Below are 18,413 nucleotides of genomic sequence, written 5' to 3' on the forward strand. Positions count from 1 at the left end.
CTGTCGAGGCACCAAAGGTGATCAGCTGCTACAGTAGGTAAAGCAACTCCTTCCAGCTTTCCATTCAAAAGTAAGAGAAAATTGGAAAGCAAAACTTCAGACTGAACACCCTGTGTCCTGTTCCCACTCCAGAAGCTGCACAGAACATCCACCACTTAGATGTGACTCCTGCCTATACAAGCTGTCCACATCCCTGGAAACAGGGCTTGGACCTGGCTGAATACTCAGCATATGCCTGATGACCACCAAAAATCAACCCCCAAAGCCCTGAAACAAACTACAGCTTCAAGTGAGAGACCAGAAACAATTGGGACTGCAAAGGCCAAAAAAGGCTGTACTTTTCAAATGTTTCCTACTACATACAAGAACAAATGCAGGATGTGATGTTTGCTTAGTTTTATTAATTTATTTTTGCAGGAATCTGCACCTTGGAGTATGCACTTTCTGGAGGTACCATGCATGCATAGCCTCTGAATGCTTTATACAATTTCATCTCTTAGTAATAAGTTCATTCACAGCATACACAAATCTAGAATGTAGACACCATATATACAGGATTAAACAAGATCGTGTCTCCTTTTTTAATGAAAAAATTTAACAGGGTTTCACACAGCAGGAAATATGGATTAGATACACTGGTGCCACCATAAATAAATAAGATTCAAGAACACAGTTTTCTTAAAATTGGTTTCAAAGGTACTGAAAATCCAGGATTATAATATTGCATTAACTCCACTGATTTCTGATTATTCAAACCCAAGAAAATATTTGTATTCATGGACATAAACAGCAATGAAAGCCCCAACTGAAGAAATGTGGCAAAATTAGGTTCGTATAGTACTGACATTTTGAAACTAAAACAAATGCAGCAGCACACAGAGACAGTTCTGACTACGAGATGTGAGACCTGTGCACGTCTCCTTTCCTTGTGGGATTTAGTCACTGCAGGAAAGAGCATGGAAATGCTGTGGTACCAAAGTAGCTGCTCAATTGCTTATGTCCAACTGTCCACTTCTCATCAGGATAGTCATTTTCACATTCTAGGGTACACCACTGCATTTCAAAACAGAAACTATCATCCTGATGACAAGTTTGGTTTTAACATATTTGATATTCTCACATTCTTTTTTAAAACATTCTTTATTGGTTTTCTTTTGTCCCCATTGCAACTCAAGTATTTTCTGTCTGTTTCAAGGGATTTTACAATCAGTATTAAAAGTATTTGGAAATTGAAGTGAGAGATGTATAGCTGGGACAGATAAAGTAACTGAAAGTCAAGTTGGGTTTTTTTAAAAAAAAACGTGATTCAGTAGCATATCATAATCAGAAAGTTCTGAGACCAGCTCTTTTAAGAATTATTACACCTTTTCACCACACCTCCCATTTTTCAAGGGAAACACACACATACCACAGACACACAGATACACAATTCAATCTGATCTAAGACTACATTTTACAAAGTACTTCCTTTTGCTTGACTTCCCACCCCTTTCCTCTTCACCCAAACGAGACTAATAATTACATCAAATTAAAAGTAGATCCAAAGAAGTTCAGGATTTCTTTTGGTTTACTATGTTCTGGATAACTTTCCACAAGCCCCACTCTAAATAAACTTTTCAAGAACTACAGTAGAATCCTCGAATTAAAGGGAATCCATCTTCATAGCACAGTAAATATAAAATAAGCTTTATAAAATTTCAGTGAACAGTGAGATCATTTTGCATAACTGAATGTCCGAGTCAATCTAGTAGCATGGCTGAGGGAACGCTCAGTCATTAAGGAAAGAGGAAAACACAAGTAGTGCATTAACTCAACACAACAGCATGGGCATCCCACCACTCTCACACACACACACACACTTTGTACAACACAGTGCATTCTCTGCCAGCTGACATTAGGGGTTTATGTGCATTCAATAAATATCACAGAAACCAATCTTTTTGGTATAATCTACAATTCAGTTGGGGTGTCAAAGGCATCACCTGCTTTCAGAAGGAAAATGATCTTCCAATATGCAAAATGCAATTTACATTCTAACAGACTGTTCAAGCACCATGTAAAGTCTTTGCTATTCATGTCTGAGTGTGGGCACTGACCAATAAAAGAACACAACTGAAGGGTGTTGTGGGGTGTTTTTGTACAAGCAACAAATGAGAGTAATTGACAAACTGGAGTAAAATTATTGGTATGAAGGAATTCTTTTTCAATTTAACAGCTCTCAGTCTTCCAAAAAGGACCCTGCTGTTGCAGCAGTCTTCCTTCCCTTCCTCTGGAGAAGCCAGGACTAGGATTTGCAAGTCTCCATGCATAGTCATGACAGTTCAGGGAATTCTTGGACTCTATGTGTATTCCCCCCCCTTCAAAAGTGTCTTCTATTCTGTCTGAAAATGGCATAACTGTATTTTTGCATGACACACCTACTCTCATTTGCTGACTGTCACTTCAGTTGCTACCTTTTTGCAATTCCAGCAAAAACAAATGCTTCTAGAACTTCAACAGAAGTACAAGCGAATAGAAATTTGAAATAACACGAAGAAAAAGGCATCAGGATAGAAAAGCCATGAAGTTACTGGTATTGTTTTGAGTAATTCATTACACAGCTGATAACAGCAATGCTTCTGCTCATGTTTTCTAGCCACCTCAGTTTGACTGTCCACTTACAGGAACAAAATTAATATTTGCCTTCTAATTTCATTTGACAGCAATTTTTTTACCCCGTTCCACATGCGATGGGCTCCCCCAACAGCAATATAAATCATTAGGCAGGTAGGAAGAAAAACTATGCCTGATGCCTTTGACTTTGTTTTTGCTCATCAGTGATGCACACTGATTGTTGGAAATCTCTTAGCTTATTTAAAATTCCACTGAAGGGTTAATTAGTGCAAGAACATATTGAAAAACGATAAAATATTGGTTCCTCATCTGAGATCAACAGTTTGGATCTTACTGTTATCTTTATGGACTGTAGGGAGAGAAGACACCAGACTGACAATGCAGCCAGGATGAGTTTTCCTCCACTCACCCCTTGCAAATGCTGCTTTATTTCAAATAAGGATTCAGACACATGATTGTTCCACCACAGCTTAACACGTTATCACACATCAAGAGAACTGTGGTAATTGACCATAAGGATGTGGCTGCCATGAGCTAAGAACAGTTTAAAATGAAGTAGTTTAGAACTCTCCTGTAAAGTTTAGCTAAGCAAATTTTGCCTTACAGCCACAAAGTCAATTCCCACAACTCAGGTGATGTGCTCGGTTGCATCTCTGAATCGTGACGAGGTTATACCATAAAAACTCAAATGCACTGTACCAGCTTCTGGCCAGGACACAAGAACATCCTCCTCAGTTGCACAGTTGTGTCACAATCATTCAGCTGCCCAAACCCAAGTTCGATTTCACAAGTATCGAGTGCTTTATTACAGCAACCTGAAGCATTCAAACTGATTGAACATCACCTTTATATAACAGTATATCATATGCAGAAAAGTACCAGGATGATATTCAGTCACAAGTCCTATGTTCTTCATTTCCTGACCAAAATAAAAAGAATGCAGTGTGTAATTTTTCAGGATCTGGCATCTGCTATTTTGTACAGGCTGGTTTATTAACAATGTGCAAATAAACCTTTACTGAAGAGCTGATCAATTATTTTTTTCAGCTAACTTTGATCTGGGGCACAAAGTACCTTCTGTGCTGTAAACACCATGAATTCTTCACAAATTGGAAGCTGAAAAGGCCTAAGGAACTGGGTATAAACTCTTCTCATACGCAACCGTGGCTGAGCTCACGTCTTCCAAAGGGAATTTGGAGCAGCCTGTTTGGCACAGGCCTGGGAGACTGCTGGATGTGACAGCAAACCTTTAGCTCTGAAACATGACAGCCCCATGAAGCATGCAGCAGTATTTTCATCAGTAACATGGTAGAATTCATTCTCAGTTTATTACCAGTGTTGACACAGCCAGGTGAGCACTGTACAAGCAAACGGGATTGTAAAAAACTACCTCTGATTAAACTCTCTGTAACACTCATACGGTTTCTCATTTAGTCACCTCAGGTTATTATCTCAAACAGCAATTTTTTTGTAGACATAAGTTACCCTGAAAAAAAAGCAGCAATTACAAATACCCTTCTCCTTGTTTTTTTTAGACATTGCAAAATTCATCACTGCATTTACCTCTCTTCTTTTTCAGTAGCTTACAATCTAGAAGCACAGGGAGCCTTTGTTTTCCAGCTAGCTGTGGTCAGGTTACATCAGCTCTGGCTCTTCAGTTTTTCTGGTTAAGTGTAACACTTCACACCATTACTAAGAGTCCTATAATTTTCTTTTAAAAAAACAGTAGTTTTGGGTTGGTTTTTTTTTTCTTTTAGAGCCACTAAGCAGTAACTATAACCACAGGACTAAACACCAGTAGTTATTTGCTTTCCTGTATACATTCTTCTCAAAATTAATCCTTTTACATTTTCAGGTTTCATTTTCTGCTTTGCTCACTGCAATGGGATAAGAAAGAATTTAACCTTTAATTTATTTCTTTTTTAGTGTAGCAGAAGCAGAAAGATCTTAACACATTACTCCCACCCCTTGCAGTCTGAAGACTGTTGACTAGCAAAGGCCAGGCAGGTGGACTGAAAGGTTCCCCATGTTTCCTTCTCCTACAGCTGTGGGCTTGAGAGCCTGTTTTCACCCAATGCAGCCCCTTCCTAATTTCAGGTGTATCGTGGCATCTCACACTGTTCACAGCGATTTAGTGCTGGGTGATTTAGAAAGGTGCAGCTACCACAATTCCATGGAGCCCCTTCAAAGTCTTCATCTCTTGGCTGAGTCCGTGGAGTCTGTTTGGAGCTGTTTTGATGCTCTAAAGAAAACCCAAAAGAGAACATCTTATTTCAGGAGAGACGGATGATAGGCAAGACCCTACTACTGGCTGGTCACCTAATTAAACAGTCTAACCTAAAATGAACATGGAAACCTTTCCACTTAGGTAACACTAACAGCCTTTTCCTAAAGCACTTCTAATTCGGTTTGTGAAACCTGAATATTGAAAGTATTTCACTTCTGTAAAGAGTCTCTTAATCGTAACAACCAAAAAACCCAAATAAAAGCACTCACCACTGTTAGGTCACTCACACTGCTAAAGGTTTAACAGATAAAATGTACCGAGTTTCTTACTGGCACTGCGACACCATCCTGTTCAGGAATGACTTCACAGCTTTCCACACAGCAGTCTAGAACCAAACTCTAAATTCCAATAACCCTGCTCTACCTGAAGTGAAAGACAATTCTAACTTAGTTCCTTCAAACAGTCTGGCAGATGACAAATATTCTGCATCTTTTTCTAGCACTTATCCAGGCTGAAAGAAAAACACAACATAAAACCAAAACGATAGCCCTGTTTCAAAACATGGTTACTGCATTTCCCCATGGCTTTGCAGCAGGGATGTGTCTAAGTGAAGCAGCATTTAAGTCTGTTTTCATTCATAAAATCAGTATTTATACAAATCACACCTTAGCTCTTAACCCATGGAATGCCACCACTTCAAGACCTTAGATTATCTACTAAAAGTGACAAATACTCCTAGGATGTGGCAACACAACATTTTGCAAAAATGTTATTAATCAAAACAACATTAACACATACCTAGAAGGTAAGGTGAAGATACCCATCTGCTAACCAAACATCTGTGCAGCAGCTTTATTAGAAGAGAACTTCAGTGGCACAAAGGGCTGCAATCTGTAATTGCACACCAAGTGGTTGGCAGTGGCACACACAGGGCACAGGTTCCTGCCACCTGCTAAGAGCAGCGTTCAGCTGGCACAACCCAGTGCAGGTGAGACAGCTTTGTCTTCAGGGACAAGCGCAATAAAAGTAACCTCCTCGCTCAGATGCAAACCCTCAGCAGCTCAGCAGCTGCAGCCACACTAACAGTGCCTGACCTCCACAAATTCCTCCCAAGCAGGAGCAGTGTGGGCACTTGGCCGTGTTCTGCTGACTGCCCAGACCCTTGTGTGCCCATGCCTGTCTGCCTGCCCACATCTTCCACTGCTGAGTATGCAGGAATATTTATTACTTCAGAAAAATGCAAATCTTAAAAGCCCAGCTCAGAATACAGTACACCAGCCCTCAAACTGATCTCTAACAAGCTGACAAACAAACCCAGGAAGCACAGACATACAAATCCTTACAGAACTCACGAAGTACTATCTCTCCAATTGCCAAATAAAATAACTTTATTTCATGCAACTTTTGCACATTGTTTTGCTTTGATGTAATAAACAAATAGGCTAGTGTAATTAAGAGGATCTCTCGAAGTAACATCTCCTTAAATCTCTGGAATTTAACATGAATCCTTCATGCCACTGCTCACCTGCTGCTACTGGCTGTCCTGGACACTGCCACCTATGCAGGGAACTCATCCCAGTATTGCTTTTTTTTTGAACAAAAAGCAGTTAGTTCTGGGCCTTCTCCTTCTTTTAAATTTCCACATAATTTTATTACGCTGAGGGGTAAATTACTTGCTTCGAAAGAGAGGGAAAATTTCTTTATATGAATTCAAAATTCACCTACTGAACCCTTTGTGAAGTGCTTACCAGCAACCAGAACTTATTGACAAAACCTGGAGTGTCAAGGAGACCACATGATAACTGACTCAGAACAGTGAATTCTTTTCCACTAAGAAGTGCAGTACATGTTAGATACAGTAAGAGGAGACACAATATTATAAATCTTATCACACACAACATTTTCAGACAAAAGACTACTGGCTTTCCTCTATCAGAGCACAGGATCCCAACTGGCTATTTCAGCAGAAGCGCACAAAGTGTTTATAAATTTCTGCTAACATGTGAAATTACTTTTTTACCAGATCTCAGGAAGAAAAAGATAGAAAAGTAAAAAAGTAGCTGCCACAAAAGGCTGTGTTCCAAAATCACCACTAAGCATAGAGACCTAGTGAGCTAACACAGCGACTAGGCGTCTACTGACGATGCACTGAGTCACTCTGGGATGTGCTGACTCAATCTCCACGGGACAAAAAGTAAGACTAAACATACAACTCCTGTGTTTACATAAAATTTAAGTGTCCTAAGCTGGGTATGAATCCTACATACTGTACAATTAGCACTGAAAATGAATGAACTTGTACAACTGGGACACTGCTGTCACTTTAGACCAACGTGAGAAAATGTCCTCCTTGGTCCTTAAGACATCTGAAGCTCTTGCTGTGCTAAAACTTCAGGGCTACTGTGAAATTCACACTACACACAGGCAAAATAGGCAAAGTATGACCAACCAAGTTAAAATATAATTAAGAATATAAAAGCAAATTAAAAAAAGGTCCTGTGACCAATTAAACTAGCATAAAAGACCTCCAACTGAACTATAAAATCCTAACAACATGTATTAAAAGACAACTAAACAAACCTGACATAGAGCTTTTAACCTAGCAGTATTTAAAAAGAAAAACATTAGACAGTTCACGTTAACATGGAAAGGTTTGTATATTTTCAGCTTTTTCTCATAGTGAATAACAGCATTTATAATCAAGGTATTAACAGAACATTCACTGGCAACAATCTGCCTGAGGAAAACAAGTTGTAGTCAGAATTACTGCACTTACATGAAAATGTCCTGGTTTGGTTTATATAGAGAGAAAATTTCACTAAGGAGAATTTCCTTCCTGTCACCACAGGAATTTTTTAAGAAAGAAAACAAAAAACCTCTCTTAATGCAGGTTAGGTAGCTTGAAGCTTGTCTGTTGACCTACCTTTTTTATATGGCTTTGGTGGCACAACAGGACCAGGCTCTATGTTATCATAGAAGTTACATGTGGCTTTCGGATCAAAGTTTCCTGTTGGAAAACAGAAGTTAAAAAAAGTGTAACTTGAAGGTTTTTTTAAATGGCTGTGTCAGTGGTATGAACACCTTGAAGCTTCTGATTTTATATCTTTTTATTATGACATTATATCTTAGCTTTTTCACCAGTTTTGTCACACATTTTCAGTTTTACGTTGATTCTAATAATTTTTAGCAGGGTAATCCCATATGGAAGAATCAACTCCAGCTCAACATGCTGAAATGCTTTAACAATATGTGAAATGTAAATCTTTCTATAGAATACATCCTTGATAAAAAACCAGAAGGGCTATGCGTATTCTAATCTATTTGATTCTACTTATGACAAGTTTCTCTCATAGAGAGGATTTTTCAAGACATAACTAGATTTCTGTTTGCCAACTTCTTGGCTGCAACCTGTAGTTCTGTTCTGCCTTACATGATACAGCCTTTGTCAGCAAAAAGTTACAAATTAAAGTGTCTTCACAAAAGAGTATTTTTTTTAAATATATTCTTGACAAAGTCACCTTTTAGTCATCCACTTTGTTGATAATGCAATTTAACTAGGCGAACAGAAATATCAGCAAGTCAAGTGTATTAAGTTGCAACTGAAAAAGCACCTTTTAAAGGTAAGTTGTTAATGATAATAAAAATTAAACTTTACAGACTCCAAGTATTCACATTTAAGCACATACTGTATTAGAATCATAGGATTTCTTAGGCTGGAAAAGACCTCTAAGAGCATTGAGTCCAACCATTACTCCAGCACTGCTAAGTCCACCACTAAACCAAGTCACCAGCACCATATCTGTGTGTCTTTTAAATACCTCCAGGGATGGTGACTCAAGCATTCTCCTCACGTTGATGGTACCTAGACTTTCTTCATCAACAGTAAATTTCCTTCTTCTGCAGAGACCTCCTTTGAGCCTCACAGGCTGCAGTGTGCCCAAGGATCCTGTAGCCCATCCTGTCACTGTTACCTGGGAGAAGAGACAGATTCCACCTGGCTACAACCTTTCAGATAGTCGTAGAGTGTGCTAAGGTCCCCCCTGAGCCTCCTTTTCTCCAGGCTAAACACCTCCAGCTCCCTCAGACTTGTGCTCCAGACCCTTCACCAGCTCTGCTACTCTTCCCCGGCCATACTCCAAGACCTCCATGTCCTTCCTGCAGTGAGGGGCTCAAAACTGAACACATTTGGGGTGTGCAACCAGTGCCAAGTACACGGGGACAGTCACGTCCCTCACACTGCTGACCCAGGCCACGATGCCACCTGGGCACACTGCTGGCTCATGTTCAGCTGCTGTCAACCAACACCCACAGCCTCCCTTCGGATGGGAAGCTTTCCAGTCCCTCTGCCCCAAGCCTGAAGAGCTGCCTGGGGTTGCTGTGACCCAAGAGCAGGACCCAGCACTTGCCCTTGCTGAATCTCATAAAATTGGCCTTGCCTCATCAATCCAGCCTGTCCAGATCTCTCTGCAGAGCCTTCCTGCCTTCCAGCACATCAACACTCCTGCCTGTGTCTAAATTGTTTTAAAGAAAATATCGATTCAATACCTCTAGATTGAAGGAGATCAACTTCTTTCAGTGTACAGTCAACATTTATTTGGAGCTGTCTGTTGAGGCTTCTCAATCTGGTCATTTCCTCAGGCTAGAAAGAAACAACCCAAAACAGTAAATGTGGGAAAGTCATCACCTTACTGGAAACAGAAACAACACTGCTACGTCTTTGTTAACAGCTTTATTAGAATCTGAGTATAGATAAGGCATTGAAAAAAGCCAAAGTGCCTGGTCTTCTACCCCTACCCAACTATTCCCTCAAGAAAAACATTCCTCTACTAGCATTTGAGGAGGAAAACAAACAAGCTACTTAATATTAAAATTCATTACTAAGAAGATATAGCTGAGCTCAAGTTTATCAAACCACATACCTTACAAAACTCTGTATAAATTAAAGACTTGCTACCTGAGTTTACATCAGGATGATCAGAAAACACAATACAAGCTGCAGCTCACATTAACTACTACTTGATTGTAACTAAGGTCAGAAGTTTATTTATTTGCATCACCCCAAGAAGCTCCAACAAACCAAACCTTCTAGCCCAGCTGAAATGCTGAAAGACAGTAATTATTCTTAACAGAATAACCAGTTAAGTCCACATATTTGCATATCATTAAGAAACCTTAAGTTACTGGAATACAAAGCATTCTTAATTCTAGCAGCATGGATTACTAAAACCTATGTAGGAATAACTATCTTATCCCAGGACATTTTCCAGGACCACAGAGTCACAAAATCACAGAATGTCTGAGGCTGAAAGGAACCTCGAGGTCATCCAGTCCGACCCCTCCACGTCTTGCTGAGTCCACGTTTTCGTTAGCCTTCCTGTTGTCACCAACACACTAAGAGATGTCCTTCTTTGTCTTTGACATCCCGTGCCAAATCCAACTCCAGCTAGGCTTTGGCTTTCCTATCATCATCCAGTGCCTCTGTATTTTCTCCCAGGTACAATCTCCCAAATGCTGCCCTGAGAACACTAAGACATGCAGAAGCCAGAGCAGTTAAGCAGTTAACACCCCCTACTCTGCCTTGCAGCCTACACCTGCCTGCATTGTTTATGTCAACACAGCGAGTAAGTTTGAACTGATTTGGCTAACAATCGCACACAAAGGAAGCTATTTTTCAGCCAGATGAATTCCCTTATCAGAGCAGTACAGATGTTTGGGAAGGAGTCCCCCGCAGGTGGAAGTCACACAGATAAGAAGAATCAACAAGGAAAACACGAGAGAGATGTGCCAACTATTTCAGCCAACACTGGCACTGAAAAGTTACTTGGCACAACCTGCACAAACCAAATGAGAAATAGTGTTTGTGATGCTGCTACTCAAACAACAAAATGCTGTAAAAAAAAAAGTTAGACCTTCCTGCATGACCACCAATCTGAACACGGCTCAGGCTCATTGAGTACACTTGGACATACTTTTGTAGGCTGCTAAGAAAGCACTCATCCATTCAGCTCTCTAGTCCACAAAAATATACAACTCCCAGAAGTTCTGCTGTGAACACTAAGACACATCTCTGTTTCTTAAATGACAAGAACTAGCTTATGACAAAGTCAAGAACTTACAATAAATAGTCCCCAAAAACCAAAGACTCTATACTTAAAAGCATGTTTTGTACAGTACTTTAGTTCATTAAAACATGAAAAATAAATGTGTATGTTGAATTAAAATACTAACAAATTGCTTACTGTTGGAATTGCAGCTGTACAGCTAACTCTATGAAGTCGCCTCTGCATTAGATCATGCTCCATACCATTGACTTCCGTTTTCAGGCGTTCGAGCTCTTCTTTTTCAAGCTTCAGTTCCTTTGCTAATCTCTCCATCCTTGCTCGTTGATGTAACAGCAAGGCTAATGTTTTACATAAAAGAAATGGTTACTAACACATAAAAACCTGGAAAACTCAATTCTTAACTTAAGCCTAAGATTCATGAGTGACCTTTCTGGAAAAAAAAAGTGATCATAAACATGCAGCCAAGTATCAGTGTGAAGATGCTTTCATGCCAAATGAACTACAACTTAGAACAAAGTTCTTCCAGAATAAAAACACATTTTAGACAGTAACTTGAAGTTGATATTACCATTTTGGTCAAAGCTTCTTTTTTTGCATTTGGTCTTTCTCGTCTCAAAAATACAAAGGCACCTGTACAAGGAGACAGCTTCTCAGGATGAAACAGCAACCTAGTTATACTGATACTCTACTGACAAAAAAATAAATACCAGAGGTAAGACCAGAAGGTAACACACACTTCATACCTGCTGCTCACAGCAGCTGACACACTAGCCTTGAGACATTAGCCAAATGTCAGTCCTGAATTGTGGGGTCTTTTCACTGCTATTTACAGATTATGCTGTAATAACTTTAAGCATTCTCTGCTTTTCTGGGAGTACTGTAATCCTCCACACTAAGTTCCCCAGTGTTCAAAGGCAAAACTACAGAACTTCTATGAAACAGCCTAGAGAATCCGAAAAATAAGAACTGGGGTCAGCTCAGGTGCTTCAGACTCTTTAATTCTACAGCAGAGCTGATTCCTCTAACCTCTCTGCTGTTAGTCATTCTCTCAGTTTTGTCATGGTACTGGAATTTATGACTCTCAGACACAAGCTGATGTTGGACTCCCAGACAGCCAAAGAAAGAATTTTGCCTAGCTAGAAGATAATATTCAGCTTCCTCAGGCAGAGCATTTTTCAGTTCTTTATCATGATGCAAAACTGGCCAAGTTACTGTGATGCTCAATCCTTTCTGATCTGGCTGGTTTCACCTGACTGAAGCCTGCTAGAACAGAGAAGAGCAACAGGCAGTTGATGTGGTTATTCAGACAAACATGCTGCTCATGTAGCAATGTTCCAGCAAACTGTTAAAAATAAAGACACCGTAGAACCTGCAAAATGCTGCTTCACAAACAGCACCAGAGAGCACTTGCCCTTTTCTGCACTACTGTTCAACAAAGGCAAAGGAAAAGCACATAATACCTCAAGCATATTTGCATACTACCTGAAAAGAGTTACAAATCTAAGCAACAACATGACATAACTTACTGTGGAAGGACAAAATTGCCCCAACCAGTCAGGAGCATAAAAAACACAGTGATTTTTTATCAGATGTCAGTATTCTGTGCATAAATACAGCACTGAATTTTGGATTTTGTCTGGATTCACCAACTCACGGACAAAGAATAAACACCAAAAATCCTATCCAAGAATAACATCAGAGGTTTTTATCCTACAAGCACAAGTATTAGTGAACAAAACTATTCTCCACTTTTTGAAGCAACGTAAGCCATGCAAGCAGAATTAAGGAAAAAAAGGTACATATACCAGGTATGATTTCCCACTATTACTACAAACCTCCTCTCTGTGTGATTCCTCCAGCTTAATACAATATGACCACATATCTTAGCTCCACATTATACCCCAGTACAACTCAAACATGATTCAGACTACAAACAGCCCAAGTACAGAAACCAGAATGAATTTTTGGTAACACTTTTCACAATGGTTCACCTTCAAGAGAAAATTATATAAACTTGTTCCCTATATCAAGCTGTTAAATATACTCTCCTTTAGGACTCCTTCGTGGTAGTAAAGAAGATAATGTTTACTCTTCTACAGTGCATTTCTATGAAGAGTTCAGAGCACAGCAATACCCACAGCTGTACTGCCACAAATGCAAACACTTAATAGCTTTATTTGGTTTGTTTCACAAATAAACAAATCCAGTCTAAGACACAATGGCAAAGGCAGATTGCTACATTTCAGAATATGTTTTTCACAGCTAGGTGAAGCTACCTGTGGTTTTCTCACAGAAATGAAATCTTCACTGAAGCTGCAGCAGGAACACTACCAAACAAACCGTGTGGCCTCGAAGTTACAGACCTACTAGCATTCATTTTTACTAAAGAATTGGCTCTAAGGAATTTCTAATTGGGTCTTGAGGTACAAAACATCTCTTTGCTGGCGAGTTAGCAAAGCTCAAAAGACACTAAGTGAAATAAGAAATCAAGAGCTACAGGGCAACACTATAACCATTATTTCAGCTCTCTGAAGTGAGAAACAGGCAAAAAGGAACAACAGAGGAATTGACTCTCCTTTCCAAACACAATCCAGAAAAATAATTGTTGCTGGTTATCATTCTGTCATTACCCCAAATGACTGGTTTGAATGCTTGCAGACTTACTCATTTGCTCAATCTTAAATGTTTGAAATCTACACGGCAGATTACTCTGAGAAAAGTAGTTGGCAGCTGAAAGTTAAATTGCACTTTTCCTAAAAAACTGAATAACTGAATTCTTCATGTATATATGGCATCAAAACCATGTTCTATCCCTGTGTAGCAGAACACACATCCTAAAATTTGTGTCCCAATCTCTTCCTCCTCCTCTTCAAAAAAACTAAGTGGAAGAAGTAAACTTTTGATTAAGCTCTTAAAACTAATTATTTTAATACCTTTCAAAACAAAAATATCTGTATTGACACAAAAAGGTTTTTTAGCTGCAATTCTACCTCTCTCTCTCTCTCTCTCTCTCTCTCTCCTCTCCTACTTAATATTCTTCAATCAAACCAAATAAATTGGATTCCAATGCAGAAATCAGTGCTTCCAGGTCTCATAAAACACTCAAATATGGAGCAAATACAATACAATTAAAAATTCCACATGTAAATTTATGACACAATTCTTCAATGCAGAATTTACAAACTGGACACACAAGGTATGAACAAGCCACTTATCCTTGTTAATTACTTAATATTCTTCAATCAAACCAAATAAATTGGATTCCAATGCAGAAATCAGTGCTTCCAGGTCTCATAAAACACTCAAATATGGAGCAAATACAATACAATTAAAAATTCCACATGTAAATTTATGACACAATTCTTCAATGCAGAATTTACAAACTGGACACACAAGGTATGAACAAGCCACTTATCCTTGTTAATTGCAGTATTTTAACAAAGTCCTCCAACATCAAAAGCACAGCAACTTTAAGGCCATCAGAAATTCTTTACACATTGGACCAAAATTTGGCAATTTTTAAAAGAAAATCAGAACAAACTCTCTCATTAGATGATTTTTGGTGCAATTTCTATTCTTCTCTGTACAGGTTGAAACCCTCTCACTTAGTGAGCTGCACAATCAAGCTGAAAACGCGTTTTACAACGCCACAATTCGCGGGGTGAAACATTTACCTTGAGTGTAAGCATAGTCGTCTGATCCAGAACTAGAACTTCTCTGATATTTATGGCTTCCTTTTTCTCCTCCAGATCCTGGGATTACAGAAATAGGCTGAATAGGTTCTGGTGCTGCAGAACGCTCTTCTTGGTCCACTAAATTTAAAAGATTCTCAGTCGGTGCTCGACCTACTGTGATTTTAAAAATGGTTGGGTTTGGCTGAGATACCATTACCCGAGGAGACTGTGTTGGTGCACCTGCAGGTCCAGTTGGTTGAGTATAGGTAATATATACTGGATTAACACTAAATGGAGGTTTGGGTTGACCCGACATACCTCTTGATGGAGAGCTTGAAGGAGGAGTAGTGGCTGCATACAGCGGGTGCTGGTTTCGTTGAGATGGTTGATTACTTATTGGTGAAGGACTTCTGTTCATTGCAGTCCCAGGTCTTTGCGGTGGCTCAACTGTGATTTCTATTTTGTTCATGGAACCTTTGGATAAACTAGGTCCAGCAAAAGGAGGAAGGTATGACACAGAGTGACCGCCTTGTTTTTGAAAAGTCTGGGATGCTTGCTGATATGGGTGGGGTGGGACAGTGGAAGGGCTAGGAGGCATGAAAACATGTGAACTCTGATGACTCAGCTGAGGAGGCTGCACTTGGTGCTGGGGAGAGCCAAAGGGAGAGGGACACTGGGATGCCGGCGGTGATCGGAAAGCCGACTGAGGGATCTGGGGTTGTTTAGGAGAATACTGAGAAGGTTGGTAGTTCTGCTGATGTGGATACACAGGTAGAGGACGGGGACTATAATGTGGAACTGGGCCCTGTGGCGATGAATGCCACTGTGTGTTCTGAGGAGTCTGTCGTCCTGAAGAACTTTGAGATGTTTGTCTTATATAAATAGAGCCAGGAGTTCCGTAAAGATTGCTTGGAATCTGAGGAAGAATTTGTAGAGCTCTGGGCACACTCTGTCCGGAGGGGAGGTTCTGTGAGACTGTAACAGTAATGGGGTTTGTACTGTACCGAGGTATGTGCATGTACGTGGGAGGGCCTTGCATAGCAGACGTGTTCATTCCGGGCTGTATGGACGACGGCTGTGGGGGTGGCTGTGGAGGGGGAGTAGCTGCATTTCTATTCTGGTCATTCATGAAAAATGGATTGTAACTAGGAGAAGCTGCCACAACAGCGGGAGCAGAATGTGGCTCTTGAACCAAACATATCAGCTGCTTCCCTGCCGCGCGTTGTGGATCAATGTGTCCATCGCTTGAGCTGTGAACCAGTGTGCGACCACCGTTCAGCTGAGCTCCATCCCCCCCGGGATAGCTGGTGTGAGGATGAATACCCAGATTGATGTGCAAAAGGCTATTTCTATTCATTCTGGTGTCATCAGGGCTATGGTACTCCATGTACAAGTATTTGTTGCTCTCCTGCGCAAGGGCTCGGCAACAGGCATCGAGGTTGTTGTTGTTCTAAGGAGCAAGAACAAACACCTGTTACTGCCAGAGAGACAAGAAAAAGCCACAGCTCAGTGTTCAACAAGCACTCAGCTGAAGCTGCAATCAAGCACAGCCTGACGACAACTAGGGATAACATTTCATACACAGGAACAAAGCCATAGTATGGAAGTACTACACTGCTCCCGTTGCATCTGGCAAAACACTACGGCAACAGTAGCTTCATTATGACGTATTTAAAAAAACCAGGTCCAGTTCTGGGGAAAGCAATGGTTTGAACCCTTGGCATCTTCTGGAAGGAATAGGTCTGCTCAATTAACTACTTCTAGTAACAACAGAAATCAAATTAAACTAGGTCAAAACTGCAAACCCTGGAGAAGCAAAACAAAAATGCAGATGAGATCTGAATGTCTACCTGTTGACTGTTTTCACTTTTATTTTACTGTTTACCTGAGTATTTTTCTTTAACTGAAAGTATAAAACTCCAACATCTTAAACCAGCTTTTATTGGTAGAACAGTATTCAATGCCTTAAAAGTGATGTCAGAATAAGTCTTGCTTGAAGACATACTGGCAATTCCATAAAGCACAGTTATGACAAAATTTCAAGTGCCTTTAAGAATTTCAAGTTCAAGGCTAAAATAGGTTTATCCTTGTATCAGTGAAGAATGATTTGTTCTGTGGTGTTAGGAGCCGAAATTATACAGACAATTAATTACAAATCAAATGAAATGTATAATGGGGAATCCCCTTTCCCTTCTTGCCCTCTCCCCTCATTTTAGTTTAATCTACTCGTGTTAGAAGAACAACACAAATGATAGCTTTTTCAAAAGAGTAAAATCACTAGAAAGCATTCCAGATGGTGGATTTTTTTTTTCTCCTCAGTTTCTCATACAACAGCCTGTATCAGCTGTGGTTCATACCATAATTTAAAAAGCAGTTAAAGAGAAAAATTTCACTTTAGGTTAAATTCAACTACAGCTGTCTCTCAGCACCCTAACTTTGTTACACATGACCCCAGACTGGTACCTCCCACCAGAACCAGCATGTACATATGTATATATACACACACATACACATCCCAACCTCAGTGTGCCAAAATTACCATGCTAAGGAATACACATTAATAATGATTTCACTTCTATTTTAAACTCTTTCACTATATACACTTGCATACATATGAATACTCACATGGCCCTGCAATACAATTTTCAACAGTCTATCCATTGTCTAAAAATTCGTGTTATGTTTCTCTTCTAAAGGACCAATACCTAGTCAGTCTTAATCCTGAAGTGAAGATGACTTTCACAGAATTTCATTATTTCATTACCAGATGAACACACATTCAGCAGCTAGTCACATGAAGAGCTACGACTGAACATGACAGAGTCCAGCACTGAACTGTAAATGTGTCTCACTCTACAGATACTTCTCCCTGACTACTTCCCCTTCATGCTAAGCTCTCCTAGACCCCAATGGTCAATGGGAATATCCAGACATAGCACTAAAAATTTAAGACCAGGATATGTGAGAACCAGCACTACAGTGCCAAGACAGCAGTCTCAAAATGTTAACCACTACTATCGTCACTTGACATCTAAACAGAACTTCATGAACAGAGTCTTCAGCTTCCTTAGGTCACTTGGTCAAGGTGAGGGCAGTAACTACATAGACAGGAAAGGTCCTAATCTAATTTTCTCAGGGTATGGAACATATTTGCCATTTCAGAGGACCCTCAATTTTTGACAGGTCTAAAACTCAAACTGATTTAAATCGAGAGCACTTATTGCAAAAGGTTAATAGAAACCAGGTCACACATCTTGAATACAGAGTGGGTTTGGAAACAAAATCTACACTTCAAAATATAACTACTATTTTCTATGTAATGTTAAGTAGCTATCCAGAATGCTGTATTACAGCTACAGAACAACATATGCTTCTGCAGCATTAGGGGTTCCTTAATTTCAGTGGTTTAAAGATGTCTATGACAAAGGGTTCATCAGAAGGATCACGTACTTAACAGCACACAGAGATGACTGCCAGGATAAGTAAAGCTTTAAATTGCAGGGCTTCCCTGCTTTATGTTTGTCTGGAAGCAATTAATTTGCATTTCTGTGGTTTAGAAGACACACAGTACAAAAATTCCAACCCCTGTTCCAAGGAAACCTATTCATCTGCCAGGGGCAGGTAGGATGCAAACATAACTTCGCCACCTGAGCCATGGACACACAGATCCTGCATGTTTCTATTGCATTCCCGAATCTTCCCATTCACTGAAGGTATTCCCAGGTGACCACTACTTTGCAAAATGACTATGCGTGGTAACTTACTGTAATTCCAATTTGTGATTTTAGATGAAGGTGGAATGATGAAATGGAAAAGGGCAGTGGGGGAAGGGAAAGA

General features: G+C 39.9%; 1 protein-coding gene across 1 annotated transcript in view; it reads right to left on the reverse strand.

The window, feature by feature from the left end:
- Window positions 1-4,148: 4,148 nt before the first annotated feature.
- The window catches only part of TAB3 (TGF-beta activated kinase 1/MAP3K7 binding protein 3), a 14,797-nt gene continuing 532 nt past the window's right edge, over window positions 4,149-18,413 (reverse strand). The window contains exons 2-6 of the mRNA XM_009069667.1: window positions 14,577-16,026; window positions 11,080-11,240; window positions 9,386-9,479; window positions 7,764-7,847; window positions 4,149-4,855 (exon numbers count right to left, since the gene is read on the reverse strand). Of these exons, the coding sequence (XP_009067915.1) occupies window positions 4,707-4,855; window positions 7,764-7,847; window positions 9,386-9,479; window positions 11,080-11,240; window positions 14,577-16,026 (1,938 nt within the window). The 3' untranslated portion in view covers window positions 4,149-4,706. The remainder of the gene's footprint in view (window positions 4,856-7,763; window positions 7,848-9,385; window positions 9,480-11,079; window positions 11,241-14,576; window positions 16,027-18,413) is intronic.

The sequence above is a fragment of the Acanthisitta chloris genome, unplaced genomic scaffold (genome assembly GCF_000695815.1).
Source record: "Acanthisitta chloris isolate BGI_N310 unplaced genomic scaffold, ASM69581v1 scaffold14022, whole genome shotgun sequence".
NCBI classification, from domain to species: Eukaryota; Metazoa; Chordata; class Aves; order Passeriformes; family Acanthisittidae; genus Acanthisitta; species Acanthisitta chloris.